Source organism: Populus euphratica, unplaced genomic scaffold, assembly GCF_000495115.2.
Source record: "Populus euphratica unplaced genomic scaffold, PopEup_1.0 scaffold1871.1, whole genome shotgun sequence".
In the NCBI taxonomy this organism is placed as follows: Eukaryota; Viridiplantae; Streptophyta; class Magnoliopsida; order Malpighiales; family Salicaceae; genus Populus; species Populus euphratica.
This window is the reverse complement of record NW_011501702.1, coordinates 276-13880: the sequence shown is the minus strand read 5'-3', so window position 1 is coordinate 13880 and position 13605 is coordinate 276. Positions and strand designations below refer to the sequence as shown.

At 32.4% G+C, this 13605-nt stretch overlaps 1 protein-coding gene across 3 annotated transcripts; it reads left to right on the top strand.

Moving 5' to 3' along the window:
* The first annotated feature begins 1548 nt into the window (after window positions 1–1548).
* LOC105118294 (K(+) efflux antiporter 6-like) lies at window positions 1549–9536 on the top strand. 3 transcript variants are annotated; one of them, XM_011016207.1, is made up of 20 exons: window positions 1552–2004; window positions 2496–2539; window positions 3013–3071; window positions 3203–3281; window positions 3361–3422; window positions 3505–3580; window positions 3724–3798; window positions 4287–4358; window positions 4441–4524; window positions 5090–5158; window positions 5261–5338; window positions 5472–5560; window positions 5686–5782; window positions 5914–5967; window positions 6730–6825; window positions 7421–7609; window positions 7700–7777; window positions 7994–8038; window positions 8772–8861; window positions 8999–9536. In XM_011016207.1, the coding sequence occupies exons 1-20, from the start codon at window positions 1782–1784 to the stop codon at window positions 9080–9082; spliced, it is 1743 nt and encodes a 580-aa protein (XP_011014509.1). In that variant the 5' UTR covers window positions 1552–1781; the 3' UTR covers window positions 9083–9536. The 3 variants fall into 3 exon arrangements, with proteins under 3 accessions (XP_011014510.1, XP_011014509.1, XP_011014511.1); XM_011016208.1 differs by lacking the exons at window positions 8772–8861; window positions 8999–9536 and adding an exon at window positions 8245–8515 and having other exon boundaries at window positions 1549–2004; XM_011016209.1 differs by lacking the exon at window positions 3013–3071 and having other exon boundaries at window positions 1890–2004.
* Window positions 9537–13605: the final 4069 nt, after the last annotated feature.

Sequence of the window (13605 nt, the reverse complement as noted above, 5' to 3'; positions counted from 1 at the left end):
TCAAATGTGACATGCATATATTTCTCAAAACAAAGTGTTTTATTATTATATACTTCATAAGCCTTGCTTGGTGAGGAATAACCAAGAAAAATATCAACATCGTATTTTAAATCAAACTTATCCAAATTATCTTTGGTGTTAACAAAAAAATATTTTGAATAAAAAACTTTAAAATATGAGATGATGTGTTTCTTACCTGTTTAATTATGAGTCTTTTTCAACTCTGATCTCAAAATAACACGATTTAAAATATGACAAGATATATTTTATGGATTTTGTATAAAAACATTTAGGGGTATCAAATTCATTTAACATTATTGTTGCCATTTCTTGAAGAGATATATTTTTTCTTTTTGCAACCTCATTTTGTTGGGGAGTTCTAGATGTTAAAAAATTATGATGATATCTTTTTTTTTTTTCATAAAACATTTCAAACAAATCACTTATAAATTCATTATTATGATCGTTTTTATGTTTATGATTGAAAAACCTTTTTCATTTTAAATTTGTTTTGAAAACTTTATGAATTTATTATTTTTTGATTTTAAAAATGAAACTCATATATATTTTATAAAGTCATCCACAATCACAATACAAATATTTATTACCGTTTATGCTTTTAGTACTTGTTAGTCCAAATAGATCTATTTATAGTAATTCTAAAGATATTTCAATAAAAATGTGATTCTTATTCTTAAAAAATATTTTTACTTGTTTATATATTTTACAAGCAATACATAATCTTTTCTTTTTGAATGTAATACAAGAGAGTTCTTTAACATGTTTATTTGATCATTTTTTTAGAATTTAATTTCTCTATTATTGTTTTTTTTTCAACACCTAATTCAAATAAAACAAATTTATTTAACCTGTATCATTCCGGTCATGATTTTTTTTTTAAAGCTTTACAGCACCTTAAACATGATTTTTATTAAAAAAAAAAGGAATATGCAGGTCCACAATTTGTTTTATAAACTAATCAATCTGTATTTTAACTTTTGTCTAAAAGTCATAATTAGCGATCTTTAGATTTTTTATGCCATAACATGTGAACTTTTCTTTTATATATATATTGGAATTAGATTATTTTAAAACAATGCTTTAAACAAGTTACCGGAATTGACATCCACGTTTGAACTAGCATGTTCGTTGTAAAATTATTTTTCAAGCATGTTACAGAGAAAAATTACTAAATATTTTCCACAATTAAAAGTAATTTTCAACAATTTTAAAAACACACGCAGTTCATATCGATTTATGTATTGAAAGAAATAAGCATTCTTATGTTAATTTTAATATTTTATTTAGAAAAAGTTTAAATCCTATTTATTTTTATATTTTAAAAGTATTTTAAAAAATAATTTTTTTATTTTTTATTTTAAATTAATATTTTTTTAATATTTTTAAATTATTTTAATATATTGATATCAAAAATAATTTTTTTAAAATAAAAAATATTATTTTAATAAATTTTCAAATAAAAAATATTCCCACTAAATTTACAAAAAGAAATTGACAAATGTTTCTGCACCAGACCTTTTGTTTTCGACAGAAAAGGACGTGAGGATGCAGTCCAGTTTCTAAATTAGAGAAAAAAAATAAAAAAAAAGAACAACATCTCACCCCCAAACAGGAGCATCAGATCTTCGCCTCCGGCTCGCTTCATATTTGATTCATGACTTCCAATTGACTACTCCCTCTATGAGCGCACAGAGTAAGAAGTGCAAAAGAGAAACCAAAAATAAATAATTAAATAATAATTTTTTTTTCTCCTCTAAGCAATGTTGAGAAGAGAACCATTTCTCTGCAAACTCATCTTTTTGCTCTTCTGTTTCGCTTCGCTCTCACTCGCTGACGAACTCAACAAGTCACATCGGCTCGAGTTCACCGCTAACACTTCAATCTCTAACACCTCTCTCTCTGAACCTAGAGAAGGCAGCAGCTTCGCTGATATCATCGATAAAGCTCTCGAGAAAGAGTTCACTGAAAATGACCAAAACGAAGGTTCGTTTTTCTCGATTTTAGGGTTTAGTTCTTATATTTTGAGTTGAAGAAGTATTAAATCACTCTTAATTCAGTTAACTATTGTTGTTGATTTTTTGTTACTAGTTAGTTCTTGAGATTCGTTTAGTGTCATTTTGGTGAATTGTACTTTATTGACGGTTGATAAATAGAGGATTAGATCTTGCCTTCTTAGACTCATTTTCAAAATCTCAGAGTCGAAAACGCCATGGAATTTTCAGTCTTATTGAGAAATTTTGCCCTTTAAATCTTATTCAATTTTATTTCTTAGGCTTGGTACGATGCTATAGTGACCTGCATTTTAGATTGAAGGCATATGACAATAGAGTAGAGTCGAACAATTCATTTTGTACTGGAATTCTGCTATGTTGGTTATTGTTTGCGCAAAAGACGAATCACTGGAGCTTTGCATGCTTATTTATAACATCTAGCTAATCATGGTTCCTCCCTTACCTATTTTGTCTTATCGGCAGCAACTGATGCTGGAAGCTTCAACAACAGCGTCGCAGAACAGCAGGTTGGTTGTGTTTTATTCTTCTCAGATTTTGAAGCAACTGATTTAACTCTATTGAAGCAATTAGTTTATGGATGTAACAGGGATTTATTCAACACAAAATCAGTGATTGAGGCACAATGTAACTTAAGAAGTCAGATAATGCCATTCTTTTTGTTTCTTTGCAATGGTTTAATTAGAATTCTTTAACTAATTCATGCTTTTATAATTCCTATGAATTATCTGAGATTCTGATCAAGTCTTTTCTAATTGAAAAAATACACCATGACAAGAAACACTCGCAATGGTGGTTTTCTTCTCTTCTCTTGTATTTATTTTTATTTTTGTTTTAATTATTTTTTGTTCATCATAAATTTGATCAGTTGCATTAAAAAAAAGTCTGCTTGATTTTGAGCTTCTATCTTTCCCCTTGTTTGAATTCATTTGGAACAATTTTTTGCTGAACATTTCTTCTTGATACCTTTTGTGTTGCTCAGGCAGTTTTGGAAACTGTTGCTAGAGTTAAATCGAAGAAAAATGACTCAAAAGAGGAAAAGTATAAGCTTCTGTCTTGTAAATTAGTGGCTTTCTTGTTTATTTTTTGATGTTTAAGTTGGTTTCTGCATTTACTTGGTATATATTGTTGGTGTATCATTTGAAACAATTCTCTCGTGAATCTCTTTTTAGGTTGTTTAAATTTCAACATGTTTTCAATTTGGACAATGATAATGGAGCAGAAGATACCCCAACACTGATTGATCGAAAGGTATCATTGTTTCATGGGAAGCTTTCCGGAGTTGGTGGCATTATTAGTATTATACTTGCTAAATAATTGTTTGTTTCAGGATAATGTCTTCATTATATCCAATTTTAAATCAAAATATCCAGTGCTGCAGCTAGACTTGCGGTGAGTGTACTAATCTCTTATATGTGATGCATTTTATTTCTCTTACTCAGCTGGTAATCAATCTAAAATTGTTGCCTTGTAGATTGATATCAGATTTGGTTGTCGTCATTGTATCTGCAACTTGCGGTGGCATTGCATTTGCTTGTGCTGGACAACCGGTCTGATTATATTTGATCTCTGCTTAGTTCATGACTCACTGCATTGCTAGGATATAATTCAATGTCTGAGCATTCCATTTCGTTAAGTTGTACCATCTTATCATGCCACTCTTATATCAGTTTCTAATGGTAAATTTTTGCAGGTCATTACTGGATACTTGCTAGCAGGATCTGTTATTGGTCCTGGAGGGTTCAACTTTGTCAGTGAAATGGTTCAAGTATGTAGCATAGATGTGCATTCCTCTGCCAGTTCCCCTAAAACATTTCTGAACAATTCTTTCTTTGCCTTAGTGCTCTACTTTAATATATTAATGAGACAGGCTCTGAATGCATAATGTAGCAGTAATAACAAATGGATTATTTTGTGAAGATTATTTTAGTCTTAAATCCTATAGTTTTGATAATTCACCTTTACCATATACAGTTTTAACAGAGATTGTTCTTTACATCAAAAAGTTCCCAAATGATTTGAGGGTATTAAATATAGCTTTTGCAACCAGCAGTTAAATGATTGACCTCTGTCATAATTGCAGCTGTAAACAAGATACCATATTATCTTCTTATGATGTTTTGCAAACACAAAATAACAAATTTCCAAGCAATTGTTGCAATTTTGTAATTTTAATGGCATAGCTTGCCATGTTATTGATGTTAATTTTCTTCGACCAACTTCACAATTGACTTGTTTTTAACGCATGCATGCCAGGTTGAGACGGTGGCTCAGTTTGGTGTAATTTTTCTTCTTTTTGCCTTGGGCCTGGAGTTCTCGACAACAAAGGTCTGTTTTTGACCTTCTTCTTCTTCTTTCTTATTTTTTTTTCATTAAAATTATATCTAAAATTCATCCTCTTCAATTTCAGCTTCGAATTGTCCGAGCAGTTGCTGTTGTAGGCGGCCTGCTTGAAATTATTTTATTCATGTTCTTATGTGGCATTACAGCCATGGTATGATAATCTACTTACTGTTTCAGAAATTATATGCAATTATATTGATGAGTTTCCCTTAACATGTGAAGACCACTTTTACCAAATCACAATTTAAATGAATGACAGTTATACAAATGATCCCATACTCAATACAGCATTAACTTCTTTTTTCCCATTCTATAGTTTATGGCTCTTGGATTTTGGTATCAGGCTTTGACCATGCTGACTGTTATAATGTCACCATACCACTTTCATACCCAGTGGAGTAATGGGATTGGAGTTCGAATATGCATGATGGTTCTGAATTTTGTGCCTGTGGTAGTTGCTGCATGGTTTCATTGTAAAATTGGATCAAATGTGCATCTTTTCTATCACAATGTTTCAAAGTTTTAATTCTCTTTTAAACCCACTGGCAGTAAAATCTATAGTTCTTACCTGCCATTGTGGTGTATGCACAGTGGAGGTATTGTATTGGTGGTTTTGCTGCAAAGCATGTTGCATTTGTAATTTCTTGATATGTAGGGTATATTGCACACAGCTATTCATTCTTGATGTTGCAGTTCTGATTGAATGCTGTTTGCAGTTATGTGGTGGTAAGTCTTCTGAGGGTGTGTTTGTTGGTGCATTTCTTTCAATGTCTTCAACAGCAGTGGTAAAAACCTTATCCAAATGTGTCATGAATCATTTGGACTACCTTTCATCATAGAATTTGTGATATAACACCATGATCTCAAAGGTGCATGGTTTGGTGCAGGTATTGAAGTTCTTGATGGAAAAGAATTCTACTAACGCTCTTCATGGGCAAGTTACCATTGGAACTCTTATTTTGCAGGTTGAAGTTCTTTTCACTCATTCTTCAATTCTCTCTTTTGTTTGTTGTGTTTCATTGTTGCTTTCTGGCACTCAACTTATCCATGTGAACTTTCCTTCTACCACTTGCATCTTTGGATTGTTGTACCTCTCAGGACTGTGCAGTTGGTTTGCTGTTTGCACTGCTTCCTGTTTTAGGTGGAACTTCTGGCGTTCTTCAAGGACTAATGTCCATGACTAAAGTGTAAGTAAACATTAATTACCTTGAGCTGTCAACTTTGTCCTTCAGAGTTAGCTTGCATACATGCATGCGTGCTCAGGCATATTAAAGCTGTTTATCTGTTATAATATGCTTACTCTTGTTTCCAGGTTGGTGGTGTTGATTGCATTTTTGGCTGTTCTGTCTATATTATCTTGTACTTGGGTTCCATGGTTTCTTAAATTGATGATGAGCCTGTCATCACAGGTACACATTTATTTGATAAATAAGCTTTTTTTTTTGAAGTTACTCTGCTGTGGGCTTTTTGAAAAAAATTGCGTACATGTGTTTTAGCTACATTGCACTTTTTATCAAGTCTGTAATGCATTTTTGTGCAGACAAATGAACTCTATCAATTAGCATCGGTCGCATTCTGCTTGCTTGTGGCCTGGGTATGTTTCATCTGCTTTTGTTACACCTCTACAAGTATTCTCTTCCATGCTTGCTTGCTATGTTTCATTTGGGTTTCTATACATGTAGAGAAATCAAACAGTTGCTGTGAGAGAGTTGTATTTTTGTTTCATTTGGATTCATATATATGTACAGAAATCAAACGGCTGCTTTAAAAGAGTTGTATTTAGAGCATTTGAACCAGTGAATTGCGATATGTTGGGCTTTAATTGTCCAATGTGTTTCATGATGGTGATGGAGTCTTGTATTATAGTTAAGCACATGAATAGAGATTGTTTATTAGGAAACGCTGTATGGTTTATAAAATTGTTGATATGCCATGCGTGGAAACAATACTTATTTGTAAGTAAAATAGTAGATCCCAGAATATTATTCCATTTTGAACATGGTTATTTTTCTAACCAAAAAATAAGATATTGGATCTCGGTGCGTTGGGCATCTGGTTTAGAGGGTTCCTTCAGAGGATGAGAATCCCAAAGATAGATGACAACTTAAGAGTGGTGTGTATCTGCATTGCACATACAACCATAGTTAATTGGGCTGTTATTGTTATTTGATTTTGGTTGCAGCTGATAATGCTTTGATGTGTTGCATTGCTTAAAGTCCTTACGTTCTCTGCTTCACTTTGCATCTTAAAGGGTTTCATGAAATAATTTAAGCTGCCTATCCCTGTCAATTTCTTTGCATTGCAGGTTAAATGACACTATGATCTCCTTTTTTTTTTTATATATATAATATTCCAGAGCAGTGATAAGCTTGGTCTAAGCCTAGAACTGGGTTCATTTGCTGCTGGGGTGATGATATCAACAACTGATCTTGCTCAGCATACACTAGAACAAGTAAGTGCATACGCTAGAACAAGCAAGTTAAAGTTAGTGTGCTATTTTGTCAATGGAAGTTGTGAAGGTGTATGTATTTGTATACTGTAATATATGCAGCAGCTGAGGTGATGCTGCAACCATGAAACACACTAGTGGTTCCTTCTCCTTTATTTAGTAATGTAAATATTTTTTTTACCGTCATGGGATTCTTGAAATTAGTTAGGCTTTCCATGATGGCACTAGAATCCAGCAATGAAATGCGACTCTAATCTGGCTGGTTAACTCAACTGAATTTGGACTTCTTGTTATTGTTGTTGTTTTCAGTAATGAATAGAGGTAATCCTTGTCTCATAGGTGTAGACAATGTTGTTTGTTTCTGCTAAATGAATACTAGACTGTATTTGGGGTGCTCTTCAGGGATGTATTTTGGAATAAGTAAATGCTATGGTGGATGTGTGAAACCGCAATGCTATATCACGCATTGTAATCGCAGTTCATCCTTGCAACAATAGTTTAATTTTTATTTTGTTGAAGCTTTTGACATTTGATATTTGTTACCAGGACCAGAGTGCTATCTCAGTCACTCCACTCATGAAGCTTGTTCGTTGTGCAGATTGAACCTATTCGGAATTTCTTTGCTGCTCTTTTCCTTGCCAGCATTGGAATGCTGATCCATGTTCATTTTCTCTGGAGCCATGTTGATATATTACTGGCATCTGTTATATTGGTCATCATCATAAAAACAGCCATAATCACTACTGTTGTGAAGGGATTTGGTTACAACAACAAGACAGCACTTCTTGTAAGATTTTGTGATGGCTTACTGGTTCTATTGCTTTCAAGAATACTGGTTGATGATTGAGGAAACCTAATTATATCATATAATGTGTAGGTTGGAATGTCTTTGGCTCAAATAGGAGAATTTGCTTTTGTTCTTCTTAGCCGTGCTTCTAATCTTCATTTAGTTGAGGTAACTGGTACTATTACAGTTTATCTGGAATTTTTTTTTTTAAATAGAGAACTCCTGGCTAAGAGAATTTTGTATGAACCATGTCAACTTTTATATTATTTATTAATGGTGGTGGTCCATGGTAATATTTACTGGAATTGCCCTTGAGTCATGCTGAGAGACTGGAGATTACGAGCTACTGCTGAGCTAACAAGCTAATAATTTGATCATTCTCAGGGAAAACTTTACCTGCTGCTTCTTGGGACAACAGCTCTTAGCTTGGTATGGCAATTTGTTTTACTTCAGTTTGTGGGCTTTACAGATGTGTTTGCCATTTGTTTTAGCCTGGGGTTTGATTTTCCCTAGAGCATTAACTGTTGGTCTCAAAAAACATATATATATTTTTTTTCGAGTTTAAGTTCTTGCATATAACTGCACGTTTAGATTATTCTTCTCTTCTAATAGGATGGTGAATTTTGCATCCACCACTTTTCAGTTTAAAATCCCCACTGCATGAAGTGAAAAGTGCAATTCAGACTGCAATTGTGGTTGATGCTTATTTTTACTCTGGAGATTGATTCGGACAAGGGACACTGGTTTGATATAATGGGGATATGTGCTACATAGTTGTGGCTTTTTATTTACTGATCTTTGTTAGAAATTTTTTTTTTGCACGTGGAAACAACAATTAACATGGGACAAGAAGTTACTGATACGCTTGCCATGCATCTTGAAATAAATGTGACAGTACAAGATGAAGTTCAAATGATGAACAAACTTTGTGTAGCCTAGTTGTGGCTGTCATTTAGAAGCTAGACCTGTGATTAGAGTAGGCAATGCTTTTTTATCCCCATTGTTTAAGAAGGAAGTTTCCGGTGGCATTGAGCTGCCAAAAAAGTGAACTGAGAGGAATCAATTTTTTTTGTCTGTCAGTATTTCAAATACCCGAGATGTGTTGAATTTACTGTTGCTGCACGCATTTAGTCAGATGTTAACTCGTGTAAAATACCTGCAGGTGACGACGACTCTGCTTTTCAAGCTAATTCCAGCTGTAATGCATCTAGGAGTGCTGTTACGGTGGTTCCCTCCTGACAGTGCAGTTGAGGTAAGCATTGAGTATGGGATTGTCTAGACATCAACTTGTAGCTGTTGGTTGGATTGACCGTCCACTTGTATTTAGTGGATCCCCTTTTTTTTTTTTTTTTTTTATTCTAGACTTGATCATGTGCTTATGACATCCAGGTTGGATCTAAAGGAGAAATCTTCCGATCAGACAGTGTTAAACAACGGATTAGTGTGTTGGTCGAAGTTCCTCATAACTCATGAGCTCCATACATACATGTCATAAAGTGGTACGTCAAGTTTATATGACTAGCACTCTGCTGCAGCCTTTTTTCACCCGTGCAGATCAAGTCTGTATTCCTTTTGGACTGGCACAGTTTTGAGTTCAATTTATATAGAAATTATTCTCCATGATTTTTTTGTTGTATCATATGTTGAGTCCTGCTGGAAATTACAGTCATAATTCATAGCAACCCATTCTTGATGTCTTACTAATTTGTAAAATGGACATGTGCATAGTGCATTTCCTTTTTCAATTTTAAGATTTTCCTGCAATCACGTTGGAAAAAACTCAGCTCAATGTCACGGCATTTTACAGCCACTGTAGGACAGATGTATATATTATGTTCAGAATTTCTTGGACAGTATCTCTTGAAACATTGACCTGGCTATGCAGAGCAATTTCTAACCTGAATTGTATGAAAAACAAAAAATTCAAGAAATTGGGTGTTATTTTGAATCTGTTTTTCTTTCCCAACATTGCAGCTCTTTTCTTTTCTTTTCTGCGTGCATATATATATATATATATATATATATTAATCCTTTCAAGTGCATAAGATTTCAGATCTTGTGCATGTCTTGCTGTTGGCTTTGCTCTCCTGCTCATCTCAAGTATGTAAACAAGAGAGCATTTAGAAGTTGCAATTTCGAGGCTTCTGATCGAGGGGACCAAAAGTCTTGGAATATCAGAGACTGGAGAGGAGCTTGAAATTGGTTGATTACCTGTCTCACAAGTCCAGGAGAAAGATCTTAAATCTTGTGGTAATATTAGCTGATCCTGTTTTAAAGCCATTCTTGAGTGGATCATCACATGAAGAGAGAGCTAGACTGAGTAGAGCCCACGAATTGGTGTGTCAAGCTTGACGAATGAAATCATGAACGAAGCCGTTAGAATTTAGCTCTAGTTTTAAGATTTGTGCTTCTTCGAATGCTATGCTATGCTATGGAGTAGGGGCTTTAAACGGTTTGGGCGATGCATTTACCACCATGCAAAATAGTAGAAGAAAAAGTAGAACTACGAAAACGAAGGACAAATGTAGAAAAAGAAATTAATACTGGATGTTGAAAACGATCACAACCGTTCGTTTATGTTGGGAGGGCACAGGTTTGCTATCATAACCTTCAGTATAAAAAGCTTCTCCTCATTTTCAATCCTAGCAAATCTGATTCTTTACATGCAAACCTCCTCTTGTCTCTCCTCATACCTACTTTGCTATTGTTTCTAAGTAACTTGCATATGTGATTTCTTCCTTTCGAATTTCATTTGCATATATTCGGCTTACCTTAGGTCCTTAAAGTTTTTGCAATTACACCCCGCTTATTATCATATTCATTTTCAAAATACTGTTAGTTAATTCCCCCTCTTTATATATGGATTCACTTCAATCATTATATGGTTAGTTATATGTTTATTTTGATTAACTTACACTTAAAACCTCCCATTGTTTGAGAGTGTATGTTTATGTAAAAAAATTGCATAATAACCTATCTATAGTTGTTAAACTTGGGCAACAAAAAAGCTTATTAATACGTATATAGTTGTTAAACTTGGGCAACAAAAAATTCTAAGATATTATAGATTTACCTTTATAATTGATTTAAAGTCAAAGTGTTGCTATAAAAACAAAAAATATAATTGATCTACGTGGCAACCTATCTTCACCATCGATTACCAGTTTCCTTTTTCTTTTTCTGACCACCCACCCACATCTTTTTCTCACCACTCTCTTCACCATCACTAACCAAACTCACTTGAACTAATCTTATTCTCAACAACCATGTACTACTTCCCTATCTCTTAGCAGCCTCGCCACAAGCCGCCCTACCACTTCCAACCACCTTTTCTCTCTATCAATTTTCATCGCAACTCAACCCATTGTCCGTCCAGTAACCTATCTTTCTCTTCTACCACTATTATGAACACAACACCTCCACAACCCTACCACATGAACCAACACCAACACATTAGCCAACATCATCGTACCAACGCAATACCTTTTTATTGGAATTAGCCACCATAATCAAACAACCATCAACTCCAATTGAACCAACATCCATTATATTTGACTCGTGCACCACATCTCCTAAATTGGCAAAATCCCCTTTATCCCTTTCTAGAGAAACAACCTCAACCTCACTTGATCTTAATTTCAGCCACCCCCATTTCAATTTAGGAATGAGGCTTTCAATTTAAGGGCTTTGGTGCTTCACTATGGTGATGACATGGTCGGATTAAACGAAACAAAGGAGAAAGTAGAGAAAAGGGAAGAGATGTTTGTGGTGATTGGTGAAGATAAAAAGAGACAAGGAAGGAAAATAAAGGAAAAAACAAAAGAAAAAGGGAAAGGAAAAAAAAAAGTTTGGGATATTTGGTCTTTTCATCAAATTTTAAAGCTAGTTTTAACTTTATATGTAAAGTGTAATTTTTGAAATGTGAGGGAAAGTTTAACAACGCAAAATCTTGAGAGATTTTAGCTAATTTCCCCATAAAAATAATCTATATTGATAAATATTTAGGTTGTATTGGTATAAATTGATTTAAATTATTTTTTTTTATCTAAATTTTTTACTTTATTTTCTCAAAGATAAATAAAACTAAATTTATTTAAATTGAAGTGATTAACAATTAAATCTAAATATTAGATCAAACGTTAAATTACAAAATACAAAAAATAAAATAGATATGTATTCAAATCATGTAAATAAATAAACTAGCATGCTAACAAAGGGATATTAAATAATTAAAATATGAATAAATAAAATCATATTTATTGAAGTGAAGATTAAATGGAACTATAGAAGATAATTGTCACAAGATCTGTACCATTCATCCTATAAAACAATTGTTAGCCAATTGGTGCAAGTGATAAATGCAAATGACCTCTCAGGATTCAACAATTGTACTATTTAACAGGGGTGATCAATTAGAGTATGGTTTTTATTAAAAAAATAATTAAACCAAATTATGTTTTAAAATCTAAACTAAATTGAAACCAGTTTAAACTGGCTGATTTTGGTTTGATTCAGTTTAGTTTTTTAAAATAAAAACTGGTTCAAATCAGTTTGGTTCTGTTTTGATTTGGTTTTCTCATTTTAGCTCGGTTTTTTTAGTTTAGCTTGGTTTTGGCTTTATTTTTCGGTTTGGCTTGGTTTTTTCTTTTTTCAGTTTGGGTTCGATTCGGTTTAGTTTTTTCAGTTTTAGATTTATAGAACATTGATTCGGTTCAGTTTTTTCAGTTTTAGATTTATAGAACAGAAATTGAATCGAACTGGCTGTTTTTTTTCATGGCTTGGTTTTTTTAGTTTTTTTATTTTTTTGATTTAATTAATTTTTTGATTTTTTTACTTACGTCTACTATTTAGTGTTGATTCACTTCAACATTAAGCTTGAGTAAACTTAAGAAAACCAACACTTTCTCTCTATACAAAAATAAAATAATCACATGAGATAGAAGAAGTAGAGAAAAATAACTTAGAAATAATATTTTCCTTTCCTTTATTTTTAATAAACCAACAAAAGCCTTTCTCGTTTATATATACCAGGTGGATTCCATTTTAATTAGACCTCAAACATGTCTAATAACCATGTCTAAAGGCTAAAATTGATTGACCAATGTACCGAGACATACATGAATATATAAAAAGAGTGAACTTGTAGGTCCTATTTTAAGAAAGATAGCTTTTTATTTTGAACCTTCCTTTACTTAACTAATTAATGAATATAATGTGTTGAACTATTAATGATTTTTTTTATATCAAAATAATAGTACTTACATAACTCTTTTCTTAAAGCTTTTTTTAGTTTTTATAATTATGTTTATTTTGACCTTAAACAATTTTTAATTTTACGAATGCTTTAGATAATTTATGCTTTTAAAATTCTTTAAAAAGACCATATTTCTCACTAATAAAAGTAATATTTCATTAAAAGTATTCTTCTATACTCCATTTAGTAAGTCAATAGATAAGAATCATTAAGAACATAACTCATCCTTTGCAACTAACATCTTTTTCCATCATAGAAATAAGCATAAAATTTATTATTTCCTAATGCTATTAAGAGTGTCATATGACTTAGTTTTTCTTTTGAATCTAAATTTTAGGATATTCAATCAACTAAGTAAAGTTATCATCATAACACTATTTCATCTTTAAATATTTCCTCGTTGAACTATATATAAACTCTCTTGTTAAATATTTAGTAAGTGGATCCATAATATTTTCTTTTGACCTTATATATCAATGGAAATAACTCCATTCAAGAGAAAATATTTAATGATAGTATATTTAGCAAGCGAATCCACCATATTTTCCTTCGACCTCACATATATATATGTCTAGATTTACTATTATACATGCTATTTTATATCTTTCTGATTGCTAACTAGGTGTTGTAATGGACACAAATCACTTGAATTGGTTTTGATCAATATGGAATTTCCTTTAATACATTTTAAAGCCATTCAATTTCCTTTATAGCTTTATCAAAAGCCATAAACTCTAATTCT